Below are 21,735 nucleotides of genomic sequence, written 5' to 3' on the forward strand. Positions count from 1 at the left end.
AAAGGTTTTACAGTGACCTGCTGCTGGACATTGTATCAACATGGTACCAATTAATCCTGCAACCCATAAATAGAAAACAATAAGCAGAAAAATCTAAACTGCACACAAAACATTACATTTAAATTATAAATAAAAGCAGGTGCCTGAATCTAATGCAATGCACATGAGCGTCAGTCTATTCTGCTCCCCTGATATTATTCACTTCCCCTGATAATTCAGCTGTCATGAATAATGGGAACCCCGTGAACTGGTTGTTGATTTAAAAAAAAAAAAACAGTTTAATTATAAACATAATGAGGAACAAACAAATAAACATCCCCCTCGCACGCCTCCTCCGAGCGCTCCCACCTTGCCGAAGCTGCCTTTGCCGAGAACCTTGATGAAGTTGAAATCCTTCAAGCTCCTCCTCTGGCTCTCTCCGTTCTGCCTGGCTGCCGAGGAGGACGAGGAAGAGGAGGTGGTGGAGGAGGAAGAGGAGGAAGAGTGCTGGGGTCCCTGCTGGTCGAGCGACAGCGCGTCCTGCAGGCGATCCAGCTCTGCCAAGTCTGTGGGTGTCATCGGAAAAGCAGATCAGACATCAGCAAAAACAGGCTGGCTGACTTTTCTCTTTTTTTCCTGTCAGCGTTCAACTCAATTATACGGAAATAAGAGCTGTTTAGAAGCATTACACATTTGTTACTGATTGCTTTTCAATAAACTTTGAAAAAAACAAAACAAAACATGATAACATCCTCTGTTAAAACCTGGAATGATTCACTCCCCGGACCAGGGCGATTAAATAACAGCAGCGAGCGGCGCCGTTGTCATCGGCGTTTAGCTCGACGAGAACAAAAAAAAAAAAAATTGGACGACTTCCACAAAGAGAAAGTTAACTTTTTTATTTCTCAGCTTGCAAAGTGTGATAATGCGATGACTAACTGTGACAACCAAATGGTGGTGGGCGGTGGAGGGATAATTCAATTTTAGCTTGTTTTTAGAAAAAAAAAAGAGAGAAAGAAAAAAACAATAACATTTAACTTATTTTTTAAAAACAGCAACAATATTATCGCTGAAATCGAATGACTACCCCTCACTGGTAGAATTAACACATTAAACCGCCCCCCGCCGTACCCATCTCGAAGCGGGCTTTTAAACATCTTTTTGTTGATGTTGCGTATGTGGTTTTTTGGTGTGTGTGTGTGTCGTGTTACCCTGTTGTGAGGGGGAGGTGGGGACAGCTGGCTGGCTGAAACTGTTCTCCTCAGTCTGAGAGTGCTCAGGAGGAGACTGGGGAGGGTCCTGCCCTGGAGTCAACTGAAGAAAGAGAGAGACACAGAGAGAGTCAACATGGCCGTGCCTTTGGGCTGTCCTCTAAAAATCTGTTTCCTGAATCACGAGTCACGGAGGTGAATCCAAGTTTCTCAGTTGAAAATCGGAGCTTTGAAGCTGCTTTTTACACGTCCAACGCAGGCCTGAACTTTTAAAGGCATTACTAAACACGGGAGCACGTGAGAATACAAATGCGCAACGCAGTCGCTCCCACGCAAAGTCTGTGTGATGTCTGATTGACCCAGTGTAAGAATAAAGCAGGTAATAGTTCGGTGAATTCACAGCGAGCGAGTGGGCGTCATGTGTCCTGCCTCCTGTGTGTGCTCTCCCTAACCCAAACCACGCGGAGTATTTACAGGAGTGAGAACTCATCTGAAACAGACTCCTGCCGTTGTGTGCCGCGTGTGAGTGAGGACATCTTTGAACAACGTCCCGAACTGATACTCCAGAGTCTGAAAACAGCTTGTGCTTTTCATCCAACAGTAACAGAAATACATTCAGTTTGAAATGCGTAGTTGGACAAATAGATGGACACCCTTTGAGACGCCTTCGGAGTAAAATGCAAAGATGTGCACCACACAATGATGAAAAACAGACGGTTAGCTTAGCTGAGCTTCCCACAAACACTGGAAAAAAAGAAGGAACCAGTAAGCCCCTTAATTAATGAAGCTCCTTAATTAGCACATTATACATGTGACTCCACAGGTTAACCTGCCGGCCTCAGGGAAGGTGCTACAGCCTGGGAAAAGTCCCAAATGCATTTTCTGTGCACATCTGAGGTGCTGGAGTTTATTTCCTCGGGTAGAACTCGAGCTCACCACCTGTACATACATGACAACGGTATTTCTCTCTATAAGGACTGAAACAAGTCTTTTCCCATATTATCTTCCTATTTCTCTTGCATTAACAAGGGGAGTTTTGTGGAAACTGGACAAGTGGAGGACAACTTATGTGGTAGGCCTAAAGAAAATGCAGCAGATGAGCAGTATTTAGAAGCCACGTCCTTAAGAGAAAATCTAGTAAAGACCTGACACGGGCGGCTCGTTACCTTCCTCCTGCGCTGCGCAGTGTTGGAGATCTTGTCAGGTGTGACTCCCAGGTCAGACAGGACCTTGGCGATTCCTCGGGCGTCCACACCGCAGTTAGGAGCTACATTGGTCTCGCAACGCCTGTGCACATTCATCTTACACACTGTAAAAAAAGAAAAAAAGAAAGAAAATGTGAAATTTAAACACATAAACCATGTCTCCTGCTACTACAACCTAAGTGCTCATTAAAGGCATTTTACTTTGAAAATCCAGAAATGAGTCTGCAAACTAAAAATGTATATTCTTTAAAATACATTTAGTATAAAACACGAGTTCAGACCAAGGAAGCCATTTTTGCATGACAAAAAACAAGCACAAGTGGTGGACTTTACTTGGGGATACTTCTGAAGATTAGATTAAAAAGAAATTCTATGTGAGTATGTAGAGTCCATAGCAAAAGCCTAACACTATTTTTACCAGAAATGTAATTAAACATGGGGGAAAAGCAATAATTTTTCATTTGTTATCATGTTTTAACAGGTGTAATGAAAACACTGTTCGTCGTGGCATCCCTGTTTACATCATGTGGCTTCAACATGCAAATATGAGCACCTGGGCTGACATGATGTTTCCCCGTGGGCTCTCATGTAAATTCCCCACCGCTCATAAACTCACCTTTGCACTGCAGGCCCTGCCTCATGAGGCCCCACAGCAGGGAGCCGCAGTGGTCACAGAAAGTGGGGACCTTGTAGTTGTGGATACTGAACTTATGGGGCATATTAACACTGAACCGCTGTGAGCCCACCTGCAGAGGGAGACACACACAGAAGAACACACAGACACACACACGGGGGCATTAACGAGAGGTCAGGGTGGCATTATCAGAGGAGCGTTCTGACACACATTGCTTTAAGCAACAGATTTATTCATCAGTGGCCTGAATGTTGAGCGTCTCTGTCCATATTCAGTATTTCTTTCATGATTCCTACTCTCTGAAACTGTGAGGATCAGCATTTAAAATAACAATAAAATCAAGTTTAATTGAAAAAGAGGTAAAATAATGCTAATAAAGTCAAATCAAAGTGAGTTTTGGCGGATGTGTATTCTCACTGTAGAAAAAGTATTAAAAGATCATTTGTATTTCTATTGTTGGGGTTAAATTATGGAACAATGCTAACATAACCATTTAAACCTGTTTAATTTTGCCGGAAACAACAGCACAGGCAGCGCACAAAGTTCAACCAACTAGTATTAGCCACAGTGCACACCGCTTTCTATGCATAAGGGCCACAAGACTATTTTGTATATCTTTATATGTACTCTTCTCACTGTCTAAGTTATGATTTCTGAATAAAAAACAATTAATAAACTTCAGTTGAGCCTTTAGTTAGCAAATAATGAACTGAGGTCCACTAAAAATCCTCTCGTTCCTGCAAAGTCTCCGTGCAGCTGAGTGTTTGCAGACGTGTGTACCTCCTCAGGTGTGTCTTCCTGCTTCTTCATGCCGGCACACTTGGTGATGATCAGCTCATGGCAGCGTTTGTGGACGACACACGTGCACACTAAAAGGCATTCACACACAACCTTAGTCAAATAAACACATTTTCGTTTTGAGCAACAGATGTGTGAGAGGCAGAGGGACATCAGCTTCATCTCAAAGTGTGCTAATCTGATTTTTCCAGCTGCAAACAAACAGTAAGCTATAAGAAAGCCTTATCTGTTCTTATCATATCTCAGATCATATTTACACAAAATTAAGTATGACCTGGGAGGCAAGTGTAGTTCAACAAAGCACTGCAATGCAGCCGCACACTTCTTCGTGCCACTGCCGACCAATCCTGAAAGATCTGGTTGACCCGCATTGAATATCAATATGAAAAGGCTAACTAACTAAAATTACAAATAATTACAGTCTACAACAGAATGTGGGTGAGTGAGCATTACCACTGACAGCCACACATCCTCTGCACATCTCTTTATTATTGAGAAAGACCTAATTAGGCCTACAAATCTAACACGAAAAAGACTTCGAAGAGTAGCTGAAGAATGATTATTTAACAATATATTCCTTAACTTGTGTATATCTATCTATCCATATCTGTGCAGGTACTATTAGCCTGCTGACTGAGCTGCTTCCTATCTTAGCCGTAAGGGATTTTAATCGTGGGAGTTACATTTTCTGGGTTAAATGAATGAATGAAGGTTAAATGAATAAAAAGCACAAACGGGAGAATTTTCATAGGCAGCACAACTCACTAGGAGACATTAACAATGGATAATTCAGCAAAAACAGAATTAGTTTCCATTTTTCTTTGTTAATATCCATTACTTTCATATTCACAAGCAACGATTAGTCTACACAGACTGTGCAGCATAAGCAACACGTCAACAGAAGCACACGAGCAGCTTCCGTTCCCTTCCTCTATCTTTACAGGATGCACTCAGGTGTACTGTTGTATTGTCACAAAACAAAACAAAAACAACCCACATGAAACATAAAAAATATGCTTCGGTTCGAGTCAAATTCGAGCCCATATGCTTCAAAGAAAACTGCACAGCTCAACCACCTGCTGCGCAGAGAATCATTTTGACACCTAAACACAATTCTGTTGTCAAAACATCTTTATTATGGTTGCATATTTAAACCAGGGGAAAAAAGAAATGCGCCGCGTTTAACCACCGACAGCTGTGTTGATAGAGGCATGCTGTTTAAACTACAGGTGAGACAATAAAATATGATCCAGGAAGTCCAGTTGGCGTACCAGATGAATGGATTTAAGGCTTATTTATCAAAGGCCAAATTACTTCAGCACAGGCCTCGGTAGGGTTGCAGACTCCAGATGGACGGGCTGAACTGTTGAACTCATTCTTCATTCTTCATTAATGACTCAGTTAAGTAATGTTTTGACTGTTAGTTGCTCCCATCTGACCAAATTCTCATTGGTTGAACGACCGACAGTATAAGTAATACGAATATGGTGAATATCATTCGAGTTTTAAAATAAAACTCGGTTAAAATGATGCGAAATGCTGAAAATATACACAAGTATTTAATGTTTAATGTATAAGCCTGGCAGGAAGAGTACTCACAGACTCTGAGGATTTTTAAAACTCTTTAAAGTTGCCACAAATGTGAGGTTAACAGCAGATAAACTGCATTCACATTAAAGCAAAGGTAAGAGAGGCACAACTTTTGCTGGCTGCACAGTTTCAACCACTCCACCTTCACCTTTTCCACCGCTAAGCTGCATAACATCTTCCACCCGCACCTCCACAGGCTGCATTATGAAGTGAAGTAATGAAGTACCCTAAAGAGTCTGTTAAATAACACTACGAGTTCAAGCTGAATTTTTAGGATATTTGCAAGCACAGAGAAGAAAAAAAGCCTGTGCATGTAATTTTTAATACTATTATGCTTCATTTTGTTTTCTGCTCGTGTAACGCTGTAAATGCGTGGCTCTGGGGTGATGGCGTGGGACCAAATCACAGCTGTCACTCAGCAACATGTAATCCCTCTTGTGTTCTCATGCTTGAATAATAAATGATGCGCAATGTTACTTCAGAAATTGGAGTCTGCCGGAGAAAAGTACTCACCCTGACACTGGTATCCCTGCTTCCCCAGCACGCCCCTATCAGATCACACACAGAGGAGTCAGCATTTCAGCGGCATCACAGCAAGCGAAACGGGTCAGATACATGCGATAGATGTTTCACCCACCAGATGAAATCTCTGCAGTGTGAGCAGTAGGTCGGCTGTCTAAGATAGGTGGCCATGAACTTGTGTCCATTGACTTGATGGACGCGCCTACGGACGGCGCCCTGTCGCCGGCGAGGGCCGATCCTCTCGCGAAACACGCGCTCCTCATTCTCGTTGGTTCCTGAAGCTGCAAAGGAAAGAAAAACAGTCAAGGTTATGATGGTTAGCAAACAGGGATGCGCTGCAGAGCACTGATTTGGACTGTCACCTCACAGCTTGTGTGGGTTCTCTCACCTACTTCCTCCCACAGTCCTAAGACATGCATGTTAGGTTAACTGGTGATTTTGAAATGGCCATAGGTGTGGATGGAAGCTAGATAAGGCTCTTAAGTGCTGAGAATAAAACGTCGTGTGAAAATGTGTGAAAAGGCAAACAGTTCTTGTGATGTCATGGTGTGATCATTATGATCAGACTAGAAAATTACTATACAAAGACCAGTCCTTTCCATATAACTAGTTTAAAACAATTATAGAAAATGTCTTTAGCTCTTTAGTTTAAGTCTTTTTCAATTTTGTCAACACAGCCGGGATTTTGTGTTTACTGATGTCCACATGACTTAATCAGCCAATTTCCAGTGTTTTCCACCATGACCAGTGACCAGCTGGTTCCATATGACTGATTGTGAGTTGGCCAATTTCGTGCATGTGGAGCACACACACACCGGCACAGGTAAGTAAACGGTGTGAAAATGTGTACAACAGCAAACCTAGTGAGACACTTAATCATTTTAAAGAAGCTAACAAAGGAAAAGTGGCTAAAGCTAACCAGCGCTCAGAGTGAGCTACCAGCCGTGAGCCTCGGTATGAGCAACTAATCAAAGCAGGAAAATTAAGGGGATGAGGTAAAAAGAGGAACTTATACATTTATATTGTTATCTGGTTCATTTATAAACATACTGGAAAATTATAATAGTACCTGAATTTTGTTTTGTTATATAAATCTGCTGCAGCTGATTTTGTTTGTAAAGAAAAATATGAAACTAAAGGAAAACATAATGCTACAATAACTCTAGTCACAAGTATATGAGCAACATGTAATCTTAATGATGCAACAGTCTGGTGTCTGGTGTTAAAGAGCTGGATCAGCGACAATGTGCCAATCTATTCAGTGTTTTTCTGTGTACACCGTCCACAGGTCAGCAGCAGGTAGCAGCAGAGCTCGTAGGAAGTTAACAGCAAAGGGTTGGCAGTTTGGAGCGTTTTCCACGCTCGCTATGTCAACAGCTTGTCTTTGTTTGTTTATAAACCATTTAACTTAACTGCAAACTGTGAGTCAAGTGAGTTGACATGACTGAGAAGCGCTGACGCGACATTGTTTTTGTTTCTCTTTCTCGCTCGTTCACTTTCGCCGGTTACGTTCGGTCAGAGACACATTACACAAAGCAGAAACTACAAGCAGGCTGGTCCAGTGTAACACCTGCTGGGAACCTTTCAGTGCATTTATGATAACCTAACATCCCGTCATGTTCAAATTATTATTTAACTTTGGTTGTCTCTTGTCAGGTCCACGTGCGACGTGTGCAGGAGCAGGAAAAACAGCAAGCAGGAGCTTAATGACTCCTACACTGAGCTGAAAAGAGACTAGTGTGAGTAAATTAGATGAATGCAATTTTTTTATTGTTTAATGTGTTTGTTTTGGGCCTGTTGTTATATGCATATGTATTTATTTGTTAGGAAAAGAAAGTAGCCTGACGTTGTGTTACAGATCAAGAATTATTCCCAGTATTTTCCTCACAGATATGAACACAGCTTATTGATTCAGTGCTGGTATCAGGTCATCGCCAGCAGACCGCTGTAGTGAAGGTATCGGTATCATACTCGAAGTGGAAAAAGTTGGCCTCACAGTTAAATGTGCAAAAAACTGTCTTGAGTTTTGTGGTTTTCTGAGTCAGTCTTGGCTCAGAGTATTCACACACATCACTGAGCTGCTTCGATTGTACAAATAAGGATCATTTGCATTGTGTTGCCGAGGACGTTTAATCATTCAGCGGCCTCTCATCTTCCTCTGTCACCCCCCCCCTTCTTTCTCACACAACACCCCACACCTACCAGCGGCCTATGCATACGTACGTGTGCGGGCTATTTATACTTTCATGTGTGGGCACTAAAACGAAGGATAGCATATTAAAATACTCCTCCTCAGCCAGCGCCATCCAATCAGGCGTTCACTTCCTCTCTGCATCTCCCCTGGAAGATAAATGCTTTCCGAGGGCAACCTTAAGACAAGAGAACCACCTCCACTCTCCCTCCCACACGCGCTCCTTCTCTCCGCGCTCCTGTCCTAGTTTGCCTTTCTTTTCACTCGCCCAGCATCTCTCTCCAGGGTGCGCTATAGATGTGGTTACCGCTGAGCCTCTCCAGAGTTCGATTACAGACAGGCTGTCTAGGGACTCTGTGTGTGTGTGTAAGTGTGAGTTTTTGTGTGTAACTGTGTGTGTGTGAGATGCTGGTGTTGGTCAGGGTGGCAGCTAAACAGGCCATTACTGGGATCACTTTGTTTTACATAATACATCATCCATCTGTCTAGGACACACAAAGTCACACACACACACACACACACACACACACGCACACACACACACACACGCACACGCACACACACGTTAACAAAAAGAGTTGAGGAGGCATAACAACAGGTAAGTGTTATCACCGTAGAGACAAGCGTACTCTGGACAAGCCGGGTGGTCACCCAATAAATGTACACGTCACCACACACACACACACATGCACAGACACACACATGCACGGGCAAGCAGGCGATTCGCTTTTGAAGAAGGATCCGAAAGCATGAAATCGTATCTAAATATAAATTAAAATTAAATTAAGAACAAAACAAAAAAATTAAGCTGCATTTCCGGAAAAGAAGAAATAGCCGTGGAGACGGTCCCTCTAATGCCGAAGCCGTTTATCGATATGTTTGTGGAAGTAAAGCTGAGCTGCTCAGAGAAAATGAAGTGAAAGCACTGAAAAAAAAATGAAAGCGACACTTTGAACATCTTAAATAAATTTGCAGATTAGTGGGCGATGCACCACATCACTTTCTTTTGTGGTATTTAACAAATGTCAGCATTTTCATTAAAATACTGAGGAATTTTAAACCCATTCCCCTGCAATTACTGCTTAATTGCTGGCATCGTGGGAAGACACACCAGAAACCTCAGTGTGCGTGCTTTCACCCCCCAAAAAACATTGATGTCAGGTGTGTCAGCTTCTTTTTAAATCCTAAATTAGACTGTAGACTCATGTGTGTAAACCTTTTTCTGTTATTGTATTACTTTAGTGTTATTACTACTATATTACTGTTACTCATATAGTAATTGATATTAATGATATGCTGATCTGTCTCCATCCACTATCCACCTCTTGTGAATAAGGAAGCAGTTAAAGGAAGCTTCTTTTTCCCCCATAGTATCGAGCTTGAAACTCTAGCATCGTGCCACCGTACTCGTTATACCTCCCAACATGCAGCAGGTCTTCAGTGACCTGGTTAGGGTAAGGTTGCACACACGATGGGTCACATACTAGTCGGTGTTACCTTTGAAACCACCTCTCTGCACTCCTTCAGTTACAAGAATTACATTTGCCAAAGAAGGGAAATTTCCATCTGAATCTTTGGTTAACCATAACCTGGTCATCACCGGCTCGCTGGATGTGAAGTGCCTGAATTAGCAATTGGACAGAAACCACATCAAATTCAACAAATTTAACTGCAAAGTTCAAATTTGCTTATATTCTATTAACACAAATGGAAAGTGCAACACGGCATCGTAAACCTTTAAACGTCTGGTATTTCTCCTCTTAATGTAATGAATTTAAAATATTTCACATTGATATATATGCTTATATATTTTAGTATATCTAAACTTCCCTTGACTACCAAAATGCAGCTAAACGTTTACACTAAAAAGTACTCAAAAACGAATAAACAAACCAACATAAAGGCACGTTTTGTCTCTTTCTTCAATTATCTGAGCATTTTCTTTATTTATAAGTATTTTGTATTGAGGAGACGGGAAAACGGAGAAAGAGAAAGGAAAGCCTGTGACTCTGAAGTTTTCTAGGAAAACAGGAAGGACTTCGGGTTTGGAGTTTGGTTGTTTTTACATTTCAAAGGAGGGAACTGGCAAGGATGCACACAGAGAAAAGGTTTTCTATCCAAAATACCTGGAACTTCTTCTCTAAGAAATCCTTTTCATAGTGCTGTTTGTCTGATTTCTGCTCTCTGCTTATAAAACATCTGCTCTTCCACCAAAAGAAAACCATCAGGACTGTGATTAAAAAAATATGTAACAAGTTTTTATTTATTTAAAATGTGATCTATTTTACACAATACTGAAATACGTTTGTGTTTAACAAATGGGCCAGAATATCAGGAAAATACATAAAAATCTGTTAACCAATGTTGAGTCTTAAATATTTATGGAACAACAGGACTTCTGTGTGTGAGGTCGCCGCCCACATCCTGCCACAGCCCTGCCACTCTGGTGAAGGCTCATGAAGATGCAGATGCCTCCTCTAAGTTCCTCCTATTATCAACATATCACTGAGTTAGCACTGAATTTGTTTGCCCTCAAATCTACTATATATCAACATCAGAAGTAAATAAGCATGTTTATGTATGTTTTTGTGTGTTAAAGCCCTGACTTCAGTTTAGGAGACGAAGCTTGAGGTGAGGAAATAGTGCAGGGGGAGGCATAATGAGAAAGAGATCATTAAATTATACATGTAAAAATGCTAACTAATAGAATTTGAAAGAGCTATTTCTGATCTTTACATTAACAGTAAGTTATAAGGCCTATTACACATGTGGCCGGTCTCTAGTCACATAGATAAAGTGCAATTAGGCAGAACAGCGATGTCCACCTTGGCCACTGTATTCAAGATGGCGGGCAACATGGTGGCCTCCACATCTATTTTTAATGGATTAACTCTTAAGTTTAATTAAAATGCATCAGTGTCGTATCAGGCTGTTTTAGTTGATTCATTATGAGAACGTCCATGAATAATAAGCTCATGTGCTCTTTCCCATCCAGTACACACAGCATCGATGCTCGCTGGTCTTGAAAGTACTTGCGACTGCCTTTGTTACCCCATCAGCTTTCTAGTCGGCACACCTATGGTACCAATTTGAAAATCCAACATCACCTCATTCAAGAGTTATCACCTTCATAAGATTTTCAAAAAACTTGACCTCTGATCTGTGACCTTCAGGTTAAGGTCACCAGCATTCAAACCTGTCCGAGGTTTTTAGTAGATACATACCCCCATCAGCCTTTTTTTTTTTGACTGAACTAAACTAAATCTTACTGCAGAGAACAGACAGAAATTCAAAATAACACTAGATTTTATTGAAAAACCTAAAGCAGAAAAAGTCTTTATCAAGTTGAGGAAAATTATTTGTATTATTTCTTCATTGCACTGAAAATGTTCTGTTAACTATCTGATTAATTTGGATAAACAAAGGCTGCACTGAAAAACAATAAGCCTTTCTTGGAAAAAGTTTAGCCTGAAATTCTCCTGTTGTAGATGCAAGTACGCAATTACCACGAAGGTTATGATTTAAGCTTTAAAAGAAATCGGCTTTATTTGACAAAATGGCGGTGGGGTGGGGTGGTGGAGGGACTCAAAAAGGAAGACAATCTGCTGAAGAACATGAAAGCAGCGATCGAGAAATACCGATGGAGAGTCTACAGATGGACAGATTAGGTCAGATTATTGTTATTTGCTTCCTGAGAACAACAGATGCAGGAGGATGGAGAGGAGAGACGAGAATTAAAGAGGAAGAAAAAAAAGAAAGGAGAGGAACACATCCTTCCAGCCTCCGAAGCTGCAGAGAACAGATTGCAGCAAGGGGGAAAAAAATAAATCTGCTAAAAATACCACCTCATCCTCTATTTCTCACCCTCCATCTCTCCATCCCTCCTATCAGGACGCACACACACACACACACCATTTGTTTTTATCAGCATACATTAGCTCGAGCACTCAAGCCAGCTGAACTCAGGAAGTTCAGGAGTGGGAGGAGAGTGGGTCGTGAGGTCACAGCCGAGTGTCCAATCGTCGATGAGGAGGGCTTGACATGGACGCCTGAGACTGTGTGTGTGTGCGCGTGTGTTTGTATGTAATCTGTGGCTCAATCTCACCTACTATTTTAAGAATCCACTCCCTCTATCTCCACTCTCTACTGCTCTCTGCGTTACACCGCCGCACCCTCCCCTGCTCAGGCTATCCCACCACCCTCACACAAGCGCGCTCGCAGACGGATATATACATGCACAATTTCACCGGAGGGCACAGAGCTGCTTCTATTTATAACCAGGTGTGAGGATACACAGGTGCAGGTGAAAATCACTCTTATCAGGCAGCATGTGAGTGAGAGAATGTGTGCAGAGAGACCGACTCGATAAAGATCTTCTAGATGTTTCCGTGTTTAATCGACGCAAACAAACAGAGGAGATGGGAAAACGGAGAAGGAGAGAGAAGGGTCTGTGAGCTCTTAAGCTTTCTAGGAAAACAGGAAGGGCTTTGGATTCAATTTTTTTCTTACATTTCAAAGCAAGGAACTGGCAAGGATGCACACAGAGAAAAGAAATACCTGGAACATCTCTCAGAAACTCTTTTCACACTGCTGTTTGTCTGATTTCCACTCAAGGTTTTTCCTGCTAATAGAAAATCATCAGAACTTTCATTAAAAACCACAAAAATTAGCAAGTTATAATTTAAAATGTGAGTTATTTTATTGAACATTGAGCCCTGCCACTCCGGTGAAGGCCGATAAAGATTATATTTAATTCTCTGTGCAGATTTTCTTAGAAAACACGTAGCAGCATCGGTTAACCGAAGACTTTATGTAAATGGTGTGCAAAATCCCAATGAGAAGCCTGAAGACAGTGATTTCGAAGTTGAACTCCTGGTGTTTTGCACCAACTCATTCCTTCCGTTTGTATCCGGGTAAAAAGGTGCACAAATATGCAAATTCCTCCCAGGTGACTTGAAATGACCGGAGGTGGTGACTGAATATTATTACCCTTCTTTCTTCCTCAAGACAATGACTTACTCTAATGTTTTAGGTCTCCATGGCGATGATGTTAATACTAGGGCTGCCACGATTACGTCGACTATCAGAATCGTCGACGACTGATTTAATAGTCGACGCGTCGTTTGAAGCTTTGTAAGATCACAAAAGACGCAGGAATAAGTAGTAGAATTTCAGAGTGTAATAACGGACTGAAACAGAAGATGGCAGCACTGCATGTACAAGGATGCCAGCTGCCGTTAAACCCCGAAGAAGAAGAAGTAGCTCTGTCCCATAATTCATAGCGCAGCCCAGCTCAGTTTCCAACAAGGGCGGCAGCTAGTTAGTTTTAATATTACTCTTATTATTCTTTCTGGGTCACAAAATAAACGTTTAACATATTTTCAGGCGAGAATGTAGCTGTGTAAACCTCAAATATCGGCTCAGTTTATCAAGACACCACATATTTTCAAAAGCGCTCCGACATTTTCGGAGACGTCTGTTACCCACTAGCTCGATAGCTAGCCGGGGGCAAGGCTCACTAGAGCCCGTGAGAACAGTGAGTGCCGTGAGACTCCCGGCAAATCGTTTTCAAACCCACCGCTGTCTTTCGCTACTCAGGTTAAACATATATAAGTCACTTAGATGACTTAAAAATGTTATTGTTTGGCTTTTTGTAGTATTTTATTTGTTCCTGAGTAAAAGTATTGGGTGCGGTGCAATAAGCTGTATGCTGTACGTCCAATGGATGCACGATCTGATTAGTTGACTAATCGCAAAAATAATCGGTGACTAGTCGACTATCAAAATAATCGTTTGTGGCAGCCCTAGTTAATACATTTGGTTGTTTTCATATTTAATCTCAAGTACACTAGTGTATTTGTTTCCAGTGTGCATTATATGTGTGCTGAGTGAGTCCATGATACTGTCTATTTCCTGATTTCGTCAATCAGCTAAAAAGCATTTCTAAATGTTATTTATTTACATATTTTCATTGTCTTCAACTTTCTGCTGCTGCGTGTTTAAAAATGGTGTTCCTCCTGATATAACGTAACACTGAGTCCTAGAACCAAGAAATTCTGGCTTTTTTGTAACCGCTGCAAATCCCTTGAGATCCCCGGCTAAATATAGATCCCTTTAAGCCTGAGCAGCTTGATTATAATTTATAAATATTCAGTATGCACACTTAAATCCTAATATTTTGCTAAAATAACATAAAATGTCATGATAAAACCCAATTTCAGCCCAAAGATTGTTAAGTAATGGTATAGACTATTAAATGCCAGAGTTAGTCAGTGAGATTCTGGGCTACCCGAGAGCTATCTATATATCTACATGCTGCATTTTGAATTATTAATAAAACGGTGTCTCTTTTCATTTGATTAACATTTCACATTCTAAAATTATGTTTACATTTGATGGTGTTAATGACTAGATGAGTTAGAAAACACTCAGAAAACTGATCACAATCTGATGGGAGAGAATAATCTTTATGATATTGCATGTGTATACAACAGCTATTAAAAACATGAATCAGTCCTTTGATAATCAAACTGTATTTTAAACTTCAAGGCTAGAAAAGAAGAACAACGCTATACTAACTAGCTTGCATCATATGATAGCATGTTAGGTGTAATGACACAAGGCAGTGCCATAAAAACAGAAGAAACTGCTCAAATCCAAGTCTGAGGTTTCAGTATTGCTTAATCTGAAACTCCCGTGACCAAGTTTGGTTTGTAGGGTTGTCAACCAGCCATCATCATATCTCTGAACATCTGAGTTACCTCACGGCTGGCCCTCTGTCCCTTCTATAAGCAGTCTAAGACCATGGAGTGTCGTTCTCTCATACAGCATTTGAGTCGCTCGGTACTTTAAGTGCTGATGTAGCAACGATAAGATTACAGGTGCAATTCCAGCTTGTAAGTACAATTTCAGCCCAGTTATGTACCATTTCTTTTGGACATCTAATCAACGGAAAATCGCTCAGTGTGCTGACGTGCTTATTTACACGGTCGCCAGTCACAGAGCAACATTATCATTTATTTTGAGTTGTGTGTCTTCGCACCTGGCAGATGTGAGTGCAACATTCACTCAAAACCCCTAAGGGAAATATCTTTCTGTTTACCTGCTAAAATATCCACGATGTTTACCAGCTACTCACACGGGTAGAGGGTTTTTAGAGCTTTTTACGCACACACACACAAAAAAAAGAAACACCCGCCCGCTGCAGCTGAAAACAATGCTGTTAAAACAGCAAGCTGAGTGCTAGAAAGCTAAACAATGAGCTGATGATGAAATAAAATTGATGACTGATTTATTATTAATATGTTGCATTAATCTTTTATGATTCAGTACTTACTGATAGACCTTTCCACATATAAAATGCATTATGTGGGCGGAATTCGGGACGGCTGAACATTACACGTGTCACATTATTACAAATTATCGGCTGCTTTCCATGCAGAAAAATATAATGAGCCCAACCAATAACACAATTAACATTAAGGATAGATGCTTTTTATGCACACCAAAACTAAACTGGCTAGAAGCTTCAGTAATCAATAGATTCATGCAGACTTTATTCAGATGTTCCTGTTAGGGTCGTCACAGCACATCGCCTGTTTCCATCTCTTCCTGTGCTCTGCACATTCGTCTGTCACACCATCTATCTGCATGTCCTCTCGCTCCATCCACAAACCTCCTCTTTGGCCTTTTTCCTCCTGCCTGGTAGCTCCATGTTCTACACTCTTCTCCCATTTTAACAAGTATCTCTCCACCGCACAACCCAGTTCAATCTCACCTCTCTTACTTTGTCCCTGAAGTATCTGACTCCCTCTGAATCCTGTCGACTAACATCGCTACCACCTTGTAAACACTCTTTTCTTCACCTCCACACCAGTTAGCATGCTCGTGTCAAAAATTGGTCAACCGTCGGTATGCATGCAGTTCTCTCAACTCTAAGGAACATTTTAGTGGCAGCGAGCTACGGTTTTTAATCATACACCGAACCGCTTTACTGTTTTGGTTCACTAGTATCACTCCCTTTGTTTCCACTGAGAAAACAAAGCTGTTTTTCACACACAGCTAAAGGCCTCTCTATGCTACCTGCTCGGGATCTAAGACCCCACAGCCAGAACATTTAGCAATACTTATAAACACCTGAACATATCAGTCATATCAGAGAGAAAAAAACAGAGCTAAATGCAGAATAAAAGAAAATATTCGATGCTATTTTAATGCTAAGGGTAAGGAAAATACTTACTGGCATGTTTGCCCTATTACACAATCATTCAGCCATGTGAGGTCTAAGTCATCGCAGGTAGTCCTACCCTTATCTTTTGGAGAAGGGCAAAACAGACAGTGAACACTGAATAGTTCTTGAGCATCAGCTACAATTAATATTTCCTTGGTTCCCTGACTGCCACTCTTAAACAAAAATATCCTGCTCGCCTAAGGTTAGCATAAAGGCGTTTACATACCAGACACCTAAAATAGAGGACAATATTTCATGTATAATATTTACCAATTTTTCAGATGTGAATGAGAAGATCTGACCATTCAGATGACTGCATTTGGAAGCACTGTCGCCAAAGTGCTTGCTCATAGGGGGGTCATTTGATTGCTGGGGTTTGCTCTGTATCATTGTGTTGTTGTCTTTACCTTATAATATAAAGCACCTTGAGGCAACTGTTGTTGTGATTTAGCGCTATATAAATAAAAGTGAATTAAAATGATGCCGCTGTTTCACAATGCACTCGGTGTGTAAGGGCTTTTAGGGTTGGCACTAATGATAAGCACTATACTATACAAAACTACATTTGTATTAAAAGACGGTTATGAATTCTTCCTTTCCATGTTTGTTACTGGCAGCTTTGCACATGTGTGCATATTTTTGTGCATTTCCCTCTTTGTATAATGGTGCTTCGTGGTGATCTTACCCTCAGTGGAGGATCCGGACAGATCAATGACCACGTACACCTTCCCCTCCGGCTCCAAGTCAATCTGTGCAGAGGAAGAAAGAAAGAAACGGAGAGTAAATCAGCAAGAAATAACACGACTGAACAGTGAGTGCGGCACGGGGGCAGTCCTCCAGCACAAACAAACACACCAGTGCACATGCAAGAGGTCATTATCTTGACTAGATTACACTCCGCCCCGACACTCCATATTATTATGGTTACACTCTTTTAGCCCCCATGTACTCCTGGTATTAAATGCAATTATGCATAAAGATTATATGTACGCAATTATCTGCATTTTCAAATATATTGTAAACAACATATTATAAATGCAAAGGCACCACTATCTTTATTCGTCCTTCAGCTAGGTAAGTAGGTAAGTGGAGCAGCAAATTTCACACAGAAGGTGATACAGCTGTACTGGCTCAACCTTTTTTGCCTTTGGCGAGGTGAGTTTGTCTCCATCACTTTGCAGCATTTGTGTAGAACAAAAATAAATAAATAAATTCAAAGACGGCATCCGGACAGCATTCACTTTTTCACTTTATAACGTGGCTGCTTTAACAACCACATTCAAGCAGGATGTAAAAGTACAGAACGCATGTTAATAGCTGGTGTAAAATGAAATAGAGCTTTATACATCAGCATAATACAAAGCATCAGCATTTCTACTGAGGTCTTTGGGGGTGATTAGAGAATCCTTCCATCCTTCCATTTTATTCCATTTCTCCAATTCAGGGGTTTTTGACATTAATCTGAAGTCAAACATGACATAAGTTTGACTTAGGTAGTGCATTTCTTATGATGCTTGTGGTTCCTGTTGATACTATGCATGTACTCGCTAACTCAACCAGAAAACTAAACATTCCCATCCTTGCTGAATTGCAGTAAAACTAATTAATCATCTTTTACAGACCTTCTTACAATTACAATTCTTTTGAGCAATTCTGAGTAACAACAAAAAAAAGTAAATAAAATCAAAGGTTTATTTATTCAAATAATTAATCATTAAGGAGAATGCACTTGGTAAAAATTGAATGTATACCAATCAAATCAATTTAATTTGACCCTAATCTGTTAAATTTAATGTTTTACCATGTGCTCATATAACAAAAATGCATGGTACTTTGGGCATAAATCTTTTTTTATCGTATTGTGTTGCACATTAAGACATGAGTCGTTTATTTGATTTATTTATTTGATACACCCTGTTTGTGAACATGTACAATGTTTGACATCGACCATTAAATTAGGCTCAATTTAAAGTATTTTCTTATTTTTACGTTTGTTTGATTATTCTCTATAGCTCCCGTTCAACTACATCTCAAATATCAGTCGACTCAGATCTCCAAAATCTGGTAAGCTTGCGTGAACCTTTCACGCTATTCCCAGTCGTGGTCCATTCATACCCAGGTGCGGCTGGATGGTAGATGAATTGGGCACACTTAGGCGCTTTACACATCAAGTATGAAAGGAATTCAGCCATCGATGAAGATGTAACCTCAACACTGCTCGTCTGTCATTCCCCTTTCCAAACACCTGTCTCATGAGAAATGTGTGTATGCGAGCAGATTTCAGCACTCGCATCTGCTTCCCGAGCATGACAGATGAGGTTTGAAGACAGGCGAGACAGAAAACAGGAGCTGCAGCGGCATGAAAGGATTCTCCATTGGAAAGTTTTCTGTGTATACAAGTGTCACATGCATGTGTTCTCTAGTACAAAATATTAATAAGAGCGTCGGCCAGTGAGAGGATGGGAGTAAAGTATTCGGTCTGGGTAAATCTAATTGAGAGGTTTGGTTGTTTTTAAGTGATTGAAACTGGATATCTTTGGTCTTTGGTCATGACTGTGTCTTCAGGAAGTGTAACGGATATGTTTTGCTATTCTCTGAGACTATCTAAAAGACAGGACAGCCATTTCCTGCCTTCCCTTCATGCCCCTCACCACGTTCCCCAGTGTGATCGGTATTCTCACACCGTCATCATTATCATCACCTTTACCACCACCTTCACTTCAACACAGTCTACAGTATCACAGCTTGATTACTGCTGACATTTGATTGTGTTTTCTTGTCAATTTTAACTCAACTGCACTGATAAACTGCACACAATCAAGATACATACGTACAAAATGTACTCAAGTCACATTTTTCACTGCTGTGTTTTTATAAAAGAGACTGAGATTGAGTTTTTGGACCTTTTGGAGCATTATTTAACAAATTACTGTGTCATACAGACAATCGAAGAACTTTCTGCATTAGTTTTCATGACTGAAATTCTAGTATTTAGTACTAATTAGTAGATATGAGTGTTTCTGTGTTGCCTGTGTGCTATGTGTGTATGCAGCTTGCTATCGTTACCTTTCAAGCTCGAGGCTTGAAAACACGAGGTCCTATATCTGGACGAGTGGTTGACTGGGTCCTCAGTCAACTTTGCTGATCTAAAAAATACCTCAGAAAAACCAAACTCAAAACTTTAGGAAAATAAAGGCATCAAAATAGAAAAAAAATGGGTTAAAGGCAACTCACTAGTAACGCAAATAAAGGAACAGACATTGTATGGAATACAGTCAGATTTAGTATAAACTTCAGCTTATCAATGGTCAAAAAATGAGCAGGTTGTCATCTGCGTTTGCAGCATACTGTTTGCAATGACTTCCTGTAACAGTTAGGCTAAACCAAATAGCAAGTGTCCCTTCCTGCTAAATAACACTGCTCATCCAGTGTGTGCAGCACAAGATCATTTACATACAGCGATTATTAAGCTCTAATATTAACTTCCTGCATTTTAACGTAAGGGAAATTGCTGTTATTATAGAGAGCAGCAATCAAAATGTTTATGGCTGCATAATGCAATTTAAATAAATATAGTAGAGAATTTCTTGATAGTAAAACGCTCAGCCCAGTAAAACCTTCCTCAGCACAGAGTCCAATGAGCACCTTGGCAAAACATTCTCTTGTGTGAGTTTATGGCGAACAAATTTGCAGCACTGGCATCTTGGACAAGTCACATCGCATCCAAGTCTCATCCAAACCTTTTATTTTTAGATCACCAGCAAGCCCAATTCTGAAGGTATCTACACATTATAATTGTGGTAAGATATTAGTGTCTATTCTTATACTCAAAGATATTTAGAGTTGCCAAAACAGCGACTAGTTGATAGAGGACGTCTGGAATGAAGGCAGTATGAGATGTATGTACAGTACAGTTATAATCCATTCATCCTCTATATAAAATGAATAAATTAAAGTCAGTGTAATTAAATGAATTAATCAAAACCGCAGCTGATTAAATCACCACATCAATCATTATTTTTATTAGAAACAAAAAAAATTACATGTTATAATGAGTTAAGCCAGCCATCAAAAAGGAGGCAGTTTCAAACTTTTAAATATTAATGGGTAAGGGCGATCTGCATACGCACGGAGACTTATTCAACACCAGCCGCCCACAATACACATGCAGTCACAGAGATGGGAGAAAGTGCAACAGAGCGAGCTGGAGAGGCAGACGACCCAGGAAGAGAGAGCGAGGAAGAGAGAGTGAGGAAGAGAGGTTTAAATCCTTAGTTAAGCTCTGGGACAGCAGCAGATCCTCTTATGCAACAGTCAGACTTGCACACAGGAGGCAGCAGCGCACATGCACACACACGCACTCCATGCATTGCTGAACATGAGACACAAAGAACACAAACAAATAGGGGGTCCATACCTCCACACATCACACATCCTATCACACAGCAATCAGGCACAGTGCATGGAGAAACACACACACAGCTACATGGACAGAAACTCACAGTCCTGCTGCCTCCAGTTGGACTAATATGACATAAACAAATAAACATGACACGTTTTTTTAACCTACATATTTCCTGTTCCCTTAAAAATATCACAAAAATGCTGCTTGCTTATATTTTTATGGTTCACAGAGTTAAAAGATAACCATGCAAATAAATTCATTAATGTGTTATATTTTCTTTTGATTCACTCTCAAGCTCATATTTTCTTCATCTGTATGACTTTCATCAAAGACTTGTTGTCAGCTTTTCTGTCATTTTATGGTACTACTGATGTCAAGTAAAGATGGAACAATACATAAAAAGGCCAGCTTGCGTGCATTTTAGTTGTTCTTACAGCAAAAAATGTGAAAAATGCCACATTCGGTGTCATATCAGGGGATCTGCTGCATTTCTTTGACATATATTTTATTTTTAACTGAAAATCCCAATGTAAAGGAAACTGTCCCAAGCTAAAAACGCTAAAAGACTCGAAAGATGTACTACATATGAGAGTGCAAGTATTATCCTTTTGTTTTGTGTGTCTAACACATAGCAACTGCGGGGGATTTGTGACCTATAAACGCCATTGGATTCTTCATGTCTACCCTTGAAAATGATGTGCTAATCCCCAAACGTAACCTCTTGCATAACAGCGCATCTCAGCGGGGATTTCTGCCAAAAGATGGACGCAGAGTGATTTGGAACAGAGTGGAGCAAATGGACAGCACCGTCACTGATTTAGCGCTCGGATGGCACGCCATCCTGCAAAACGGCACTCTTTCCACATCGCCAGTTACTGGCCACTTCAGCCATGCGGTGCCTTCGAGCTCGTTTTTCATATCCAAAATCAATTAAAATACAAAAAATACATCTGCTGCACAGATATGAGTT

General features: G+C 40.6%; 1 protein-coding gene across 1 annotated transcript in view; it reads right to left on the reverse strand.

Annotated features, from left to right (window-relative positions):
* The window catches only part of prkcea (protein kinase C, epsilon a), a 52,558-nt gene that overhangs the window by 10,829 nt on the left and 19,994 nt on the right, over nt 1-21,735 (reverse strand). Inside the window, exons 2-9 of the mRNA XM_084937401.1 lie at nt 17,046-17,109; nt 6,055-6,220; nt 5,931-5,965; nt 3,810-3,898; nt 3,012-3,141; nt 2,357-2,499; nt 1,191-1,293; nt 349-545 (exon numbers count right to left, since the gene is read on the reverse strand). Of these exons, the coding sequence (XP_084793527.1) occupies nt 349-545; nt 1,191-1,293; nt 2,357-2,499; nt 3,012-3,141; nt 3,810-3,898; nt 5,931-5,965; nt 6,055-6,220; nt 17,046-17,109 (927 nt within the window). The remainder of the gene's footprint in view (nt 1-348; nt 546-1,190; nt 1,294-2,356; nt 2,500-3,011; nt 3,142-3,809; nt 3,899-5,930; nt 5,966-6,054; nt 6,221-17,045; nt 17,110-21,735) is intronic.

The sequence above is a fragment of the Perissodus microlepis genome, chromosome 8 (assembly GCF_051167445.1).
Source record: "Perissodus microlepis isolate ML-2025 ecotype Zambia chromosome 8, ASM5116744v1, whole genome shotgun sequence".
Classification (NCBI taxonomy): Eukaryota; Metazoa; Chordata; class Actinopteri; order Cichliformes; family Cichlidae; genus Perissodus; species Perissodus microlepis.